Source organism: Falco naumanni, chromosome 10 (genome assembly GCF_017639655.2).
Source record: "Falco naumanni isolate bFalNau1 chromosome 10, bFalNau1.pat, whole genome shotgun sequence".
NCBI lineage: Eukaryota > Metazoa > Chordata > Aves > Falconiformes > Falconidae > Falco > Falco naumanni.
In genome coordinates, this window is record NC_054063.1 from 22157314 (window position 1) to 22172008 (window position 14695).

The following is a 14695-nucleotide window of genomic DNA, read 5'->3' on the forward strand; positions in this document are numbered from 1 at the left end:
CCCACCACACTGCTGGGATTTTACACGGTGCTTTACTTCCAGGTCAATGCTCTGCTGCTGCTCGCAGCACCTCCGGCACTTTTGCAAGCGGGGTGGCATTGCAAACCCACTGCTCACCTCGGCAGGAGAGTGTCTGGCTGCTGCCCACCAGCTGCTGGCAAGGCAGAGCAGGCAGCGCTGGATGCTCTGGGTGCATCAGCCGCCCCCCTCACAACCAGCTGCTGGGATATCTCCCCACTTTGGTCTGGGGGTAGATGTTTTCTCTGCAATGCTCCTACCCAGGAATGCCCTTGGATGCAGGCACAGGGCACCATGGGACAGAAAGACCATCAGCTTGTGTGCCATCACCCCCCACACCCCTGTACAAATCCCCCGAGACACATGGTTAGTGGCAGAAATCCCTTTTATATCCCTGAATTGCGTTACAAGTAATACTGCGGGCGGCCGGTTCTCAGTAGACTTGTCTTACTGGGGGCTGGCGAGTACAAAACCTGGCAGAAAAAAATCTATCATGCACGGAAAATTATTGCTGTAGTATCTGCTATTTACAGTATAGACAGGGGCAGAGGCGCGGTGCTCCATGCCCACCTGGCCAAGGGACGCGGTGCTGCCGCAGAAAGGCACCGGCATCGCGGGGAAAGCCTGAACTGCTGCATACTCGCTGGTGGGTGCCTGCATGGCTGGCGTGATGCTCTTCCCCTGCATGGGGGGGCAGGTGCGTGGCCACCATACCACGGCAGCGAGGACCGTGACAGGGATGTCCCCGGTAGGCATTGAGCCTATGAGCCGCGGCCGTGGCAATGCAAACCAAGGCGGCGGGAGGAAGACGGTGTAGGGAGGAAGACAGCGCAGGAAGACGGTGTGGGGGTATGCGAGTGCAGCCCCATGGGGTGACGGGCTGAACCCCAACGGTGTCAGGGACCGGCACAGGGTGATGGGGCCGTGGCAGCTCGCAGCCCGAGGTAGGAAGCGGAGGCATGGGTCAGGCCCCGCTCCGGGATGCCGTGTGCACGGTGCTTGCTCCGGGGCCGGTGCGGGGATGCTCCGCCAGGAGGTTGCATAGAATGGCTGGTTTGTCCCCACCGGGCTGGCGCAGGGCAGGGAGCAGAGCAGGAGCCTGTGGCAGCGAGGAAGACGAAGGAAAAGGGCTTTGCCTTTGGGGGAGGCTTGCACGGCACGGAGCCTGGGCTGCTGGGCCAGCTCGTGCCCTCCTGCCTCTGTGCCCGCTGCACAGTCTGCTCTCAGGGTCCTGTCCCTGTCCATGTCACCACGGCTGTGTCCTGGGCACAGCGCCTCTGCTGCAGCGCTGCCACTTCCTGCAAGCCAGTGCTAGCACGGCTCTGCCAATCTTGGCAAATAAATAGTAAAAAGCATAAGTTATAAATAATATAAATAAGAACATTTAAATAGACTCACCCAAACTTTACGGCTACACTGACCCCCTCCTCCTGAGCGCAGGCAGGGGTGATGGTTAGGGGGCCGGGAGCTGGCCAGGCAGGGGGCCAGGCAGAGGCTGGAGGTACGTGGAGGGGCAGCTGGGGGCTTGGCTGCTGCCCCAGGGCTGGGTCTCCAGCCCAGCTTCCAGCCTGGCCGTTTGCACAGCACGGGGGACTACAACTGCCCAGGGGTCTGCTCCTCAGCCCATCACCATGGCGGAGGCCAGTCATGCCTGGCCAAACTGGGAGCTGGTGGGGGATGTGTCCCACAGGTCTCTGCTGGGAGCCCCTTGCTCTTCCCCCGACTCCTGTGGGCTGTGGAGCTGCAATGCCAGGGTGAGCATGGGGCTGTGTCCCACGGGACCGTGAGGGCAGGGGGTATCAGGGTGCCCCAGGGCCCAGGCAGTGGGACCCCAGCCTCCAAGGTGACTGACAGCCCTGTCCTCCTGTCAGCCGTGCTCTCCGTCAATCCCGCCGAGCCGTCAGTGGCACCAGCCCATGGTCCCATCAGTGTTAGGGTCAGGGTGAGGTTTTGCTCCTGGGGGGAGCAGAAGTGTCTTTTCTCCCCTGGGATCCCCCGGGAGGAGAAGCAGCAGCTCTAAATAAATAATAGTAATAAATTAAATAAATAGAGGTGAAAGTCACGAACTGGGGGAGGAAAGTCTCTCCTGGGTCTGGAAGAGGTCCCCAGGCATGTCCCCCGCAGAGAGACCTGCCTGGCTGCGTGGGGGCTTGGGAACCCATGGGCAAGGAGCTGGGTCCCGCTGTGGGCCCGGCCAGATCCAGCCCTTCCTGGGGAGCACTGGGGCACCCTCCTCCCAGGTGGGGAGTGAGTTTGTGGGGATGTTCCCTCTGGCCACGGTGCAGCCACAACCCAACTGGCTGCAGCTGCAGGAGCGCTGGCACAGGGACTAGGACTGGGATGGGGGTGGTGATAGGAAAGGGGATGGGGACAGGGATGGGGATGAGGATGGGGATGCGCCACAAGGGGCTGGGGGGCTAGTTCCCTATTGCACAGCTGTGTTCGGAGCCCTTGAAGCAGGCGGACTCGTAGTGCTTGTTGAGGTACGACTTGAGGGCGAAGGTCTTCTCACATTGCTTGCACTTGTAGTGCTTGAAGGCAGAGTGGGTCTGCATGTGGGCACGCAAGTTGGAGCGGTCGGCGAAGGCTTTCCCGCAGTGGGAGCAGCCGAAGGGCTTTTCCCCGGTGTGTGAGCGCATGTGGCCCTGCAGCAGCCAGGGCCGGCTGAAGGCTTTGCCGCACACGTCGCACTTGTGCTTGAGGTTGTGGGTGAGGACGTGCATGGCCAGGGCAGGCATGGAGACGTAAGCCTTGCCGCAGGTGGGGCATTTCCTCGCCATCTTGCTGTCCAGGCTGCGGTGGGTCTGCTTGTGCCGGCTGAGGTTGGAGGAGGTGGCGTAGGTCTTGCCACACTCGGGGCAGGAGTGACGGTGGCTGCCACGGCGCTGACTCTCGCTGCGCCTGCGTGACCTCCCGTCTGTGATGAAGAAGGCATCCATGGAGTAGCTGTCCGTCACTGCCGCCTCCCCATTGAAGTAGCGGGCAGAAAAGCTGGACTGGGGGCTCTCGGGGTCGCTGTACTCCTCATGGCTGGGTGCGTAGGCTGGGTCTGGTGGTGGTGGTGGCAGACCTTGCTTCTTGTCAGTGTCGTAGCCAGCTGGTGCCAGGCAGTGCTGGAGGTACCCTGCAGGGACAACACAGCAGGGTCACCATCCCTCTTGGCCAGCCCCACCGGGGACAGGGGAAGCCATGAGCCAAAAATGCCCATTGAGGCAGAACCAGAGCTGTCCCCCCTGCACTGGTCCCTGTCCGTGCTGAGCCCTGGGGTCTACCCCGAGCACTGGAGCTGCCTCGTCCACACCGGGGCTGAGTCTCCCCCAGCTCCTGTCCACATCTGCTGGCAGAATGGGTCCCATCCGGCGAGGCTGCCCTGGGTGAGAGCTGTAGATGGGGCTGCGGCACATCCAGCTGTGCCTGCCCGGGTGCTGCCCTGGTGCCCCGGCTGCAGGCAGTCCCTGGGGGCCATTAGCCGCCAGACAGCTGTCAGTGCCGAGAGCCTCATTGTTCACCCGGGCAGGCGCCGGTAATGAGCTCTGCTCCATCCACCTCCTCGCCTCCCGAAACCTGGGGTGGCTGAGGTGCGGGCGAAGAGGCTGCCCCAGGTCTCCCTTCCGCAGCAAAGGGGCTGGGAAAGGTCCCCCGCCTCCCTCCTGTCCCCCGGAGGGGCTGTTCCCCGGGGATGGGGCAGCACCTGGAGAGCAGCAGCACCGGGGCCCTGGGGTCCTGCCAAGGAGCTGGACCCACAGTCCTGCAGCCACGGAGTGGGGCTTGGGTGCCGCTCCAGTAGTGTCACCCCTGTGTGACATTGGTCTGCCCATGGCTCAGCTCCAAGTAAGGGACTCCTGGCCCGGGTCAGAGTGGGTGCTGTGTGGGCATCCTGTCCCTCCACGCTGGCATATGAAGGTCACCGCGGAAGGAGCAGCGCAGCCCTCTCCCTGCTGGGTCAGAGATGTTGTGGGACATGCTGCCACCCCGGGTCCCCCAAACTGGTCCCGGCGGTCTCCTGCCTTGTGCACACTGGCCCTTGCCAGCTGCTTCAGAGGACATGTCCCTGTTGCTGGTGACAGCAGGGGCTGTTGGGGGCCAAGGGCACATCCAGGCTCAGTCGTGCACACCAGTGGGGCAGCGTGGACACCCCAACCCAGCTGCGCCTGAGCATCCCCTAAACCCATGCACCCCCATGCCCATGGGCCTCCCTGCCCAGGGTGAGCGGCTGCTGCCATTTGTCCCATGGAGGCTGGGGATGCCTGCGTTGGGGAGGGGGCTGTGTGGCGGGGGCAGGGCTGGGCCCCCCCCCATCCCCCCTGCGCCGTGCTGACAGCACGGTCGCGCGGGCTGTGCAGAAAGCGCTCTGCTCAGCAATTTCTCACGCTGCCTCTGAGCATGCAGCAAGGTTATTTCCAGGAGAGCAGCGTCGGCAGCTTCTGCCCAGCTGCAGCGCATCCCTCCCCCACTGGCTCCTGGGTCCTGATGGTGCGGGGGGGAATCAGAGGACCCCCCTGGGCCAGACGGGCCTCGCACCCCTGTGCCCGATGGGCCTCGCACCCCTGTGCCCAGCAGAGAAAGCCTACCAAAGGCTTGGGAGAAGCGAGCAGTAGAAAAGGGGGGCACAAGCAACGCAGCAGCAATGTTGGCTTGTGTGTGGCTGGATCAGGCCCATTCCCGCATCCAGCTCAGTCTCCCGGTCCCCGAGGAGCCAGGACCCGCCAGCCCACGGCCTGGGACAGACACCCCCCACCCCACCCCCGACCTCCTTTTCTAGGGCAGGACCCTGGGCCGCCCCGTCGGGGGTCTCTGCCGAGCCTGGTCCCAGAGTCTGCCCCCATGTCCCCTGGCAGGATGGGGCTCCAGGGACCCCAGCCCCCCCAGCCCAGCTCTTCCCACCTCCCCCAGTGTGGCGCAGTGGGGACTGCCCCTCGCCTCTCCCCCACCTGCTCCCCGTGCCCCGGGGAGGGGACGGCCCTCCCCCGCTCTCCCGGGAGGGGGGCTCGGGGCACCGCTGCGAACAATGAAACCCGCAGGCACACGACGAGGCTCCCGCTCCCCCCGCCGGCCCCCCCTGCCTGCTTCGTGCCCCCTCCCCACCAAAACTTGTCGTGGGCAGGAGCCGGCCTCGCTGCACCCTGGGCGCGGGGGGAGCGGGGCCGGGGCAGCGGAAGCTGCCCACGGGGTCTGCTGCTGTCACGCAGGGGAGGTTTCCCCAAGGACCAACTTCGGCAGGGGCCGCTGGCCCCGGAGCAGAGGCCAAGGCGAGGAGGGATGCTCCTCCGCCCCCGCTCCCCGCCGCCCCGCTGCACCCCCCGCCCCCCGCCGCCCGGCTGCGGGACACAACGCCGGGGACCCTCACCCCGTCCCCGTGTCCCACCCCCGCGGCTCCCCCGCTGCCCCGCCGGGCGCACACACAATAGCGGCGAGGGGCGGTCCCCGCGGAGCCCCCGGCCCCGCACTCACCATCGCCGGCGGCGGGGCCGGGCAGCGCGTAGGGGGGCTCCAGGGGGGCGTAGGGGGGCGCGGGGGCCCCGGCGGCCGGGAACGCCTCCGCCTTCAGCTTCTTCACCAAGAAGGAGCGGGGCATGGCGGGGCCGGGCCGGCGCCCTCAGCACTGGACAGCTCCGGTACCGGCACCGCCACCGGCCCCGGCCCCGGCCCCCGCCGCGCCCCGGCCCGGCCCCGCGCTGCGCTCCGGCCCCGGCGGTGCGGACAGCGAGGCGCGGGGAGCCGAGTGCGAGGGGCGGGGAGGCAGGCAGGAGGCAGCAGGGCGGCGAGGAGGAGGAGGAGGAGAAGGAGGTGGAGGAGGAGGGGAGGAGGAAGAGGAGGAGGAGGGGGAGGAAGGCAGGCGCCCGGGGGGGGAGGGGGCCGTTCCGCCCGGCCGCGCCCGGCCCCCCCCCCGGAGCCCCCCGAGCCGCCGGCAGCGCGGGGTGCCCCCGGCACCACGGCAGTGTGGGGTCCCCCGGCCCTCCCCCGGGGTCTCCCCCACCCCGGCCACGGACAATGGGGACACGCGGGGATGGGGGGTGGGACACACCACTGCCTCCCACCGCCTTTGTCTCCCTGCTGCCAGCCCCCAGGGCCTGTGAAGGACCGGGCTGCGGGGCGGGGATCCCCATCCCCGTCCCTGTGCCTGTCCCCATTCCTGTGCCCTGTCCCTTGTCTCCATCCCTGACCCCTGTCCCTGTCCCTGTTTCTTGCCCCTTTCTCCTCTCCCTGTCCTTGCTCCCTGTTCCTATCCCTGTGCCCTGTCTCCATTCCCGCCCACCTTCCCTGTCCTCATCTCCGTCCCCTGTCCCTTTCCACTGACTGCTTTCCCTGTCCCTTGTTCTCTGTCCCCATCCCTGTTCCCTCTCCCTTGCCCTCATCCCTGTCCCACCTCTGTCCTGTCCCCATACTTGGCCACTGTCCTTTTCCCCCTCCCCATTCCTCTTCCCTGTCCCTGTTCCCACCTTCTCTCCCTGTCCCGTGTCCCCATCCCCATCCCAGTCCCCAGGGAAGCACCGTGACCTTCACAGCCCACAACAATAGCTGGGCTCGTGGCGGTGCATTGTTCCCTGCCTGAGCCCCCACTTCCCCGCCTCCCCTCGCTGATGCTCCACCGCCGCCCTCCCCCGAGCAGGATGAGGCCCCGATCCTGAGGCAGTCGGTGGCCCTGGTGCTTGGCTCTCCCTGGGGCTGTGCCAGCTTGGGGCTGGCGGGTGACACCGGCACCTGGCTGGCAGTGGGCCCTGCTCCCCTGAGCCCTGTGCTATACTGAGAGCGTTGCAGCACTTAACTAAGGACAGTCCATCATCTATCACCGCAAGGCAGAGTGCTGGCACGGCTGGTGCAGGGCAGCCCTGGGCACCCCTGGCCTCAGGAGGCACCAACCCTTTCGGCCGAGCATGTGGCATTGGGCCTGGGGACCAAAAGCAGCATCCCAGTGGCCAGCACCCTAGGCCTGCCTGCTCACAGCTGTGTCTGCTGCTTCAGTCGTGCGCAGAGCCTGGGCTGGGGCCATCCCTGCATCACATCAGGCCAGTGGGCCCCTGCCCACTGCTTTGTGTGGTACCCTATGGCCTCCCACAGCATCCACAGCATCCCACAGCCCAGGGCATTCCAAGCATACCACAGCCCAGGGCATCCCACAGCCCACAGCATCTCACAGAATCCCACAGCATCCACAGCATACCACAGCCCAGGGCATCCCACAGCACAGGGCATCCCACAGCCCACAGTATCCCCCAGCCCTGAGTACTCCATAGCTCACAGCATCCCACATCCCATCACACAGGATCCCACAGCCCACAGCATCCCAGAACCTACAGCATCCCACATCCCACAAGATCCCCCATCCCACAGCATCCTAGACCCCAGGGCATCCCGCAGCACCCCACAGCCCAGGGCACCCTGCAGCCCACCCCATCAGGCCAGCTCCCAGGGGTGGGGGTCCTGGGGCTGCTCCCCACATGGGCTGGGGTCTCGCCTCCCTCCTCCCGCAGCGCTCAGCCAGGGCTCGCAGGCAGCAACACGAGTCCCATCTGGCCCCGCAGCGCCGCCCTGACGTCAGGGCTGTGCCAAGTTCAAGGTCACCTCTCCCGGAGGGCTGCGGCCCTAGGGAGATGTCGCCTGCCAGGCTGCTCCCAGTGTCCCCCCGCCGCACACCGGGCTCCTGGCCTCCGCTTCCTGATTTATTTATCCGCACGTGTGCCATTTCTCTCCTGGAAGGCACGTTTGCAGAACGGGCGATTACTTACGCCCTAGTTGGGTCGGGCCTGCCTGCCTGCCTGCCTGCCTGCCTGCCTGCCCGCTGCCCTGGGATTTTGTCTCTCTCCAGGCTGTGGTGTAATAAGGGAGGTAATTAAGTGTAAAAGACAGGGGGAGGGAGGGCTGGGAGAGGGGGAATAGGAACCCGGCTCCTTTCAGAGGCAGGGGACTGAGATAATGTATGTTAATAACCTGCAATCAGTCCTGCCGAGCTGTGCTAATATTGCTGACTGCAGCGGCTGGGCCCCCCCAAACCTGCCCCCCCCGTGGCGGAGGAGGGAGGGGAGCGCCAGAAGAAAGACTCAGCCTTTCTCCTCCACTGCGGCCGGGTTTGTGCCTCCCTGAGCAGCTGTATGGAAATAATTCCCATCGGAGGCAATTGTTTCCTTGCCGAGAGGAGGGGGCTGCGGGTGTCCGGTGGGTGAGGGTCTCTGTGGGCTGCCAAAGGCAGGAGCATCCTCTCGGGGTGCAGGGGGAGAGGGGCCACATCCCTGCTTCAGCTCCCAGTCTCCCCACAAGGGCTATGGGATGCATCGTGCTCCTGCGATGAGACAAGCCGCCTTGCAGCATCCCTACACCTCCCACCGGTCCTCAGCCCCCCTCCTGCCCCTTGTCCCCCACTGGGCCGGATCTTGGCTGTGTGGTGCTGTAGGGTCAGCCAGGAGCCCGGGGGGATGCCTGGTGATGCCAGAGGAGGCAGCCCACTGCCCTCACTCCTGCCTTCTTCACTGCCTGGTCGTGGGACCCCTCTAGTGTCGCTGGCTTGGGGGGCTGCTGGCCATTAGCTATTCCAGCCACGTCCTTCCCGAAGGTGGCCGGGCCACAGCCGGAGCCCCAAAGTGGTTTCAGCCCGTGGCTTTGAGGCATGACAGGCGTGGGTCTGGCGCTGCCGCCGGCTCTGGGAGCAGATTGCCAGACAAAGGGCCGGGGACAAAGGCCCGGCTGCCTCGTGCCCCAGGGAAGGGGCGCAGGCGCGTGCAGGGCACGGGTGCCGGCCTGGGCTAGGGCTGCCGCTGCCCCCTGCCCCATCATGCCCGCCATGCCCCAATGCCCCCTGACCCACCGTGCCCACCATGCCCCACTGCCCACCTGGCCCTCACCCTGTCTGGCACGGCCGGGGCACAGTTGGATACCAGGTGGCACAGCCCTGGCACTGGTCCTGCGCCACCCTGCTACTGGCACTGTGCTCAGCACTGCCCTGGGTGCGGGGCTCTGCTGTGGCCCCTCTCCGGCTCTGCACCTCCAGCGCTGCCCATCTTGGGGTGCAGCAGGGCTGAGATGGGGTGCAGTGGGGCACAGGGCTATGGGGAGGGAGCCGAAAGCATGGACAGGGACACAGTAGAGGTTGGCAAACATGAGACAGGTCCCCCCAGTCCCACCATGCCTCAGTTTTCCCAGCTGCTATTGGGGCACTGGTGAAAGCCCCCTGCCCCATGTGCCCCCCACGGTCCCTCTCCCCATGGCCAGGGCAGGGGAATCTCCGGCGCAGCCCTGCCCATGCCGCCTTTGTCCCCGCTCCCCGCAGCTGGCTGCAAACCCATGGGGGATGATGCCAAATGGTTCCAGAACCCCCCAGGAAAGGGTGGGTTGTGGCCCCAGCTGAGTGGTACCCAGGTGAGGGGCACCAGCACAGGCATCCCCTCCCTGCCTGCTGGCATGGGGGGGCGCAGGCAGCAGGGAGGCTGACAGCTGATCAAACACCTTCTATTGCTCTGAACATGACAGGGGGTGCCCTGTGCCTGGGCTGGGGACAAAACCATGGAGCTGCTCATGCCCAGGGACCTGGCAGAGCCCGGTGCAGAGATGTGCCTGCAGCCATCCCAGTGCCAGCGCTGCTTCCCAGCCCACCGGCCCTCGCTGTTTTTGGGGATGCATACTGGCAAGAAGGGCTGTCCAGGGGTGCCTGACCCGCTCACGCTGGGCACTGCAGGCTGCAGTAGTCGGCGGATTTGAAGAAGCCATAGACGTTGACGAGGGGGAACATGAGCAGGGCACCAAGGAGGGAGCCCAGCTGCTCCACTGCCCCGTACCACACCAGCGCACTGTGGCTGCAGCTCCGCAGGATCACCCCGGCCATCACCTTCACGTAGGAGAGCGTCCCGGTGAAGAGCACCCAGGAGATAACCTGGTGGCACAGGGCAGGAGAGCGGTCAGCAGGGCAGGGGGGGGTTCCCTGCAGGGGGGATGGGGGACACTGTGGTGAGACCAGAGCTGGAGGAGGCCCGGGTGACCTCCCTGGGTGAGGGACCCCATGACTTACGATGGTAGCATCGCCCCACTGGGACTGCTGAAGGAGTGGGCAGGGACTCATCACTGCGATGGCCATGTTGTAGGCACCAAAGCCTGTCCCCGCCATGGTGAGGGTGCCCAGCAGGGCCAGGGACCTGGAAGGGACATGCAAGTGACACTGGGGAACACTGCCAGCCTGTCCCTGGTGAGGGGCACTGAGCCATGGCACAGGCTGACCAGCTCCATGCTGGCTGCACCCTCCTTTCCCAGGGCGTCTCTGCTGACACGGCACGGCCACCCCACAGACCTGCTCCCACCCAGTGCCTTCTCCCCACCCCGCCAGTGCAAAGCGGGGGCTGTTCTTGGGGCAGAAGCCCTGGAGTGCACCCTGCCGCAGCCCCCAGTGCCCCATTACTGACCTGCTGGGCAGGACCATGGCCACGATGCAGGCAAGCGGGTTGGCCATGGAGCTGAGCGTGGCTGCGAGGTGGTAAGCGGTGTTGCCATAGGGCAGGCAGGAGTAGGACTGCACAGATGGCAGGACCCCATTTGTCAGCGCGCTCACCCAAGCGATGAGGAGGTAGATGAAGGTGAGCTTGGCTGGGGGGTAGGAGACCTTCTCTGACAGGATGTCCCTGGGCCCCTTGGCATCCTTTGGGCATGGGCAGCCTCCGCTCAGCCGCGAGCCAGGTCCCTCATCGGAGATCTGGTCAAATGAGCTCAGCATGATGTTGCTGGGAAACAGCTGCTGCTGGGAGAGCTCCCACACCTTGGGCTGTCTGGTGAGGAAGAAGAAGGCCAACAAGCAGGCCAGCATCATTACAGTCATGAGAAGGAAGAAGAGGAGGGTGGAGAAGTTGGCTGGGAGGTAGCGGGTCTCCAGCTGGAAAACTGTGTTCTCCACGGTCTCGTTGCCGGTGGTGATATTGACCACGCGGGTGATGTTGGCACAGCTGGAGATGCCCGAGCCCTGTCCCAGGGCAATGAGAGCAGGGATCAGCCCGCTGAGCCCTTCACCTATGAAGAAGGTGGTCAGGTACTGGGGCTGCAGCTGCATCATGAAGGGCAGGAAGGTGACGGAGGAGGTGCAGTCCACCAGGGCCAGGAAGAAGGTGAGGATGAGGAAGGAAGTGCTGTGGGGCCTCTCGGCAATGAGGGATGTGTACTGCCAGAGGAAGGCCAGGAGCAAGCAGGCCACAACACCCACGGAGACGACCACGTAGATAACAGCCACCTCATTCAGCAAGCCGGGCCGAAAGCGGTGCATAAGGGTGACGAAGAGCGGCCCCACATTGGCCATCTGGATGATGATGGTGATGTAGGAGGGCAGGTCCCACTGCTCTGGCAGCACTGTCACCAGCAGTGGCAGCTCGACCCATAGCCCGTTGATGGCCACCCAGGAGCCCGTGCCGAAGGTGCAGGCGAGGAGATGGGTGAGCAGCGCCATGGCTCAGGGCTGGGTGCCCGAGCCTGGGGGTGACACTGCCACGCTGTGGGGAGAAGCTTTGATCAGTGGTGGAGTGAGACCTGACCCCCCTGCATACCAGCCTTGCCCCCTGTGACCGCTGCCTGTGCTCCCGCTCCGGCAGGCAGAGCGGCTCCTCTCCCACATGCCATGAGGGTGTGGGGCTGGCAGAGCAGCCCAACCTCCCCACAGCCTGGCACCACTTTGCCCCCTGCAAGCCCTGGGGACCCCTCTGCTCCCCACAGGGATGACGCTGCGTCCTCCTGCACCAGGTGCAGGACCTGCTGGATTCCACCTGTGCTCTGTCCCGGAACGCTGGGGCTTGGCAGCACCAGGTGCAGAGTTGGGAGCGGACCCGGCAGGGCATTGAACCTGCCCCAGCTCACAGTGCAGCATGGCACAGCCTGGCACAGCACAGTGCAGCCTGGCACGATATGGCACAGCCTGGCATGGCACGGTGCAGCATGGCATGACACAGCACAGCCTGGCATGGTACAGCACAGCCTGGTGCAGTATGGCACAGCCTGGCATGGCACGGCACAGCCTGGTGTGGCACAGCACAGCCTGGCGTGGCACGGCACAGCCTGGCGTGGCACAGCACAGCCTGGCGTGGCACGGCACAGCCTGGTGCGGCATGGCACAGCCCGGCATGACATGGCACAGCCTGGCATGGCATGGCACAGCCTGGCACAGCAACGGCACAGCCTGGCATGGGGTGAAGATGGCTTCTCACCTGGGGGCCGAGAGGCCGGGGCAGCTGCTCTGCAGGGAACGGGGCCCTCGTACCTCCCACCGCATCCACAGGGCCGGGCAAAGCAGCGCCGGGCGATTCCGGCCAGCTCCGGCGCCGCGGGGAGAAGGGCCCCAGCAGCCCCACCTGCAAACCAGCCTCGGCTCATACCAGGGGGCTGAGTCAGCCAGGATCGGCCCCATCCCCTCCCGCCACCCGCCCAGCCCCCATCCCGCTCCCAGAAGGACCCTCCCGGCCCGTGCCCCGTGCCCCGCAGCGCCAGCCCCGGCCCTGACCGCAGCGCTGCGCCCGGCGGAGGGAACCCGCGTCTCCCTGGGCTGAGCCCGGCGGGGGCCGCCACCCACGGTGGCTGAGGCCCTGCGGGGGGCGGGGGGCGCCGGTGCGGAGCAAGAACCCCGGAGGGAGCGGGCTCCTGCCTGCCGGTGCCTCGGCAATCCCTCACGGGGGGACTCACTGCGTTGTGGGGGCCCGGCAGCAGCACGCGGGCGCGAGCGAGTCCCGGCTGCCGGAGCGGTGACGTGAGGCCCCGCGTCACCACCTCCGGATGCGACGGCTCAGAGCCTGGCCCCGCTCTGCTCCTGTCCTTGTCCCAGCTGGCAGAGACCCTGGGTCTGGGGGTGGCCGGGGGGTCCCACACCCTCCTGCCACGTGCTTGTCCTTGTCCCAGCTGGCAGAGACCCTGGGTCTGGGGGTGGCCGGGGGGTCCCACACCCTCCTGCCACGTGCTTGTCCTTGTCCCAGCTGGCAGAGACCCTGGGTCTGGGGGTGGCCGGGGTGTCCCACACCCTCCTGCCACGTGCTTGTCCTTATCCCAGCTGGCAGAGACCCTGGGTCTGGGGGTGGCCGGGGGGTCCCACACCCTCCTGCCACATGCTCAGCAGCAGGGTCCAAAGCTGCATTTCAGGGTGCCTGTCCTGGGGGGGGTCCCAGTTGGTCCCCAGGGGGCACCTGAGCTGCGGGGCTGGGTGGCTGCCGGCACAGGGTGTGATGGGATAAAAGTGGTAACAAAGCGTTAAGGAAAAGCACTGTTGTCCCTGGAAGGATGGAGAGGGGGTCCTGCTCCTGAGGGGACCACTGTGGTCAGAGGGACAAGTGCCCAGGGACCAGAGGGACCAGCTACGGTCCCAGACACCCCCCCCACCCGTGGGGCAGGGCAGGGGCTGGTGTCACCCTGGGCATGGAGGCACGGCCAGAGGGGGCAGGGGCTTGGGACCCCCCTGACTCTGCCTCCCCTCCCGGTCTGTCCCCGATTTTTGCCAGCACAGCCCCCAGCCCCGGGCGGGCATGGGGTCCCACTCTCCTCTCCCCACCACCGAGCCACCTGCTCGTACCACGCAGCCTGACCCCGGGTGTCAGCTGGGGCCTTTCAGCTCCAAACTCCATCCCAGTGACCAAAGTCCAACCGTGCCATCTCCAGCTCCTGGTCACCTCCTGCCCCCTCCCTGCCAGCCCGGGGGCAGCTTACTCCCTACCTGCCTTCCGTCCCCACATACCGCTGGTGTCAGGGACAGTCCCATGCCCGTGGCCCTGGGTGCTCGCCGCAGTGCCGCTGCTGGCCCGGTGAGCCCCAGCTTGGCTGGGTGCCAGTGGCTATTCTTGGCCATGTCCGGGACTTTGTACTTGTCCCCAGCTGAACTGTGTCCCACCTATTTCAGGCTGCTTCTTGCAGGTGTGAATGTCAGCAGGTGAAGGTGTCTGTCCCCACCAGGGATCTCTGCAGGGTCCTGGGCTGGGGCCCTTGGGGACCCCCTGAGTGTGGTGGCTGTCCCACCTTGAGTGGTGCACTGCGGGGCCGTGCACCTCCGACCCCACGTCCAGGCGATCAGCCAAGCCGTGAGGCAGTGGATGAGCCACTTGCATCGGCCAGGAGGTGACACAGGTGGGAGAAAGACACCGGCTCACCCCCAGCAGCACAACCCACCCCCCCCCCCGCATCCCACCACAGCACCCACTGCCCCAGGATGCCTCACGGGCGGCTCTTCCCCCAGCACCCACCGGGTGTCGCTGGGAGAGCAGGCTGCAGCCCTGCAAAACATGGGGCTGCCTTCTCCCGTGGCCTGCCTGCCCTGCCTGCCCTGCCCCTGCCTCTGCCTGTGCCTCCGGGGGGGCTGCAGCCAGCCCCTGCCCCCTGCCCTGCTCCTGGCTCCATCCCTGCCCCAACCACGGGGTAGTCGGGCCCATCGGGTGCAGCGGGGACAAGAGTGTCCTTGTGCCCCTGGGGCTGCAGGGACCGTGCTGGCACAGCTGGGTTTGAGGTGCTGCTGTGGTTTAAACCTAGCAGGCAGCTCAGCACCCCCAGCCACTCTCTCACCCCCCCCCCCGGGGGTTCGATGAAGGAGAGAACAGGAAGGGCTGAGCTAAAGGCAGGGAAAGCAAGAGCTGCGTGCGCAAGCAAAGCAAAACAAGACATTCCTTCTCTGCTGCCCACGCAGGCGGGTGTTCTGCCATGCCCAGGACAGCAGGGCTCCAGCTCATGTAATGGTGGGCAGGTGCCA

The 14695-nt window shown here is 66.1% G+C and overlaps 2 protein-coding genes across 4 annotated transcripts; both read right to left on the minus strand.

Annotated features, from left to right (window-relative positions):
• Positions 1-396: 396 nt before the first annotated feature.
• SCRT2 (scratch family transcriptional repressor 2) lies at positions 397-5753 on the minus strand. Its single transcript, XM_040609789.1, has 2 exons — positions 5470-5753; positions 397-3142 (listed from the first exon to the last, which is right to left on the minus strand). The coding sequence occupies exons 1-2, from the start codon at positions 5591-5593 to the stop codon at positions 2436-2438; spliced, it is 831 nt and encodes a 276-aa protein (XP_040465723.1). The 5' UTR covers positions 5594-5753; the 3' UTR covers positions 397-2435.
• A 3692-nt stretch (positions 5754-9445) lies between these two features.
• On the minus strand, positions 9446-13748 carry SLC52A3 (solute carrier family 52 member 3). 3 transcript variants are annotated; one of them, XM_040609521.1, is made up of 4 exons: positions 13673-13748; positions 10404-11474; positions 10016-10139; positions 9446-9880 (listed from the first exon to the last, which is right to left on the minus strand). In XM_040609521.1, exons 2-4 carry the CDS (start codon positions 11429-11431, stop codon positions 9668-9670), a joined length of 1365 nt encoding a protein of 454 aa, XP_040465455.1. In that variant the 5' UTR covers positions 11432-11474; positions 13673-13748; the 3' UTR covers positions 9446-9667. The 3 variants fall into 3 exon arrangements, with proteins under 3 accessions (XP_040465455.1, XP_040465454.1, XP_040465453.1); XM_040609520.1 differs by lacking the exon at positions 13673-13748 and adding an exon at positions 12655-12760; XM_040609519.1 differs by lacking the exon at positions 13673-13748 and adding an exon at positions 12183-12383.
• Positions 13749-14695: the final 947 nt, after the last annotated feature.

What these genes read in the sequence shown, in the direction of transcription:
- SCRT2 (XM_040609789.1), bottom strand. Translation starts at nt 5,593, where the DNA reads ATGCCCCGCTCCTTCTTGGTGAAGAAGCTGAAGGCGGAGGCGTTCCCG. An exon ending in CGGCCCCGCCGCCGGCGATG is followed by an intron (nt 3,143 to 5,469) that starts GTGAGTGCGGGG and finishes TTGTCCCTGCAG; the next exon opens with GGTACCTCCAGCACTGCCTG.
- SLC52A3 (XM_040609521.1), bottom strand. Translation starts at nt 11,431, where the DNA reads ATGGCGCTGCTCACCCATCTCCTCGCCTGCACCTTCGGCACGGGCTCC. An exon ending in GCCATGGTCCTGCCCAGCAG is followed by an intron (nt 10,140 to 10,403) that starts GTCAGTAATGGG and finishes TGTCCCTTCCAG; the next exon opens with GTCCCTGGCCCTGCTGGGCA. An exon ending in AGTGGGGCGATGCTACCATC is followed by an intron (nt 9,881 to 10,015) that starts GTAAGTCATGGG and finishes CTGTGCCACCAG; the next exon opens with GTTATCTCCTGGGTGCTCTT.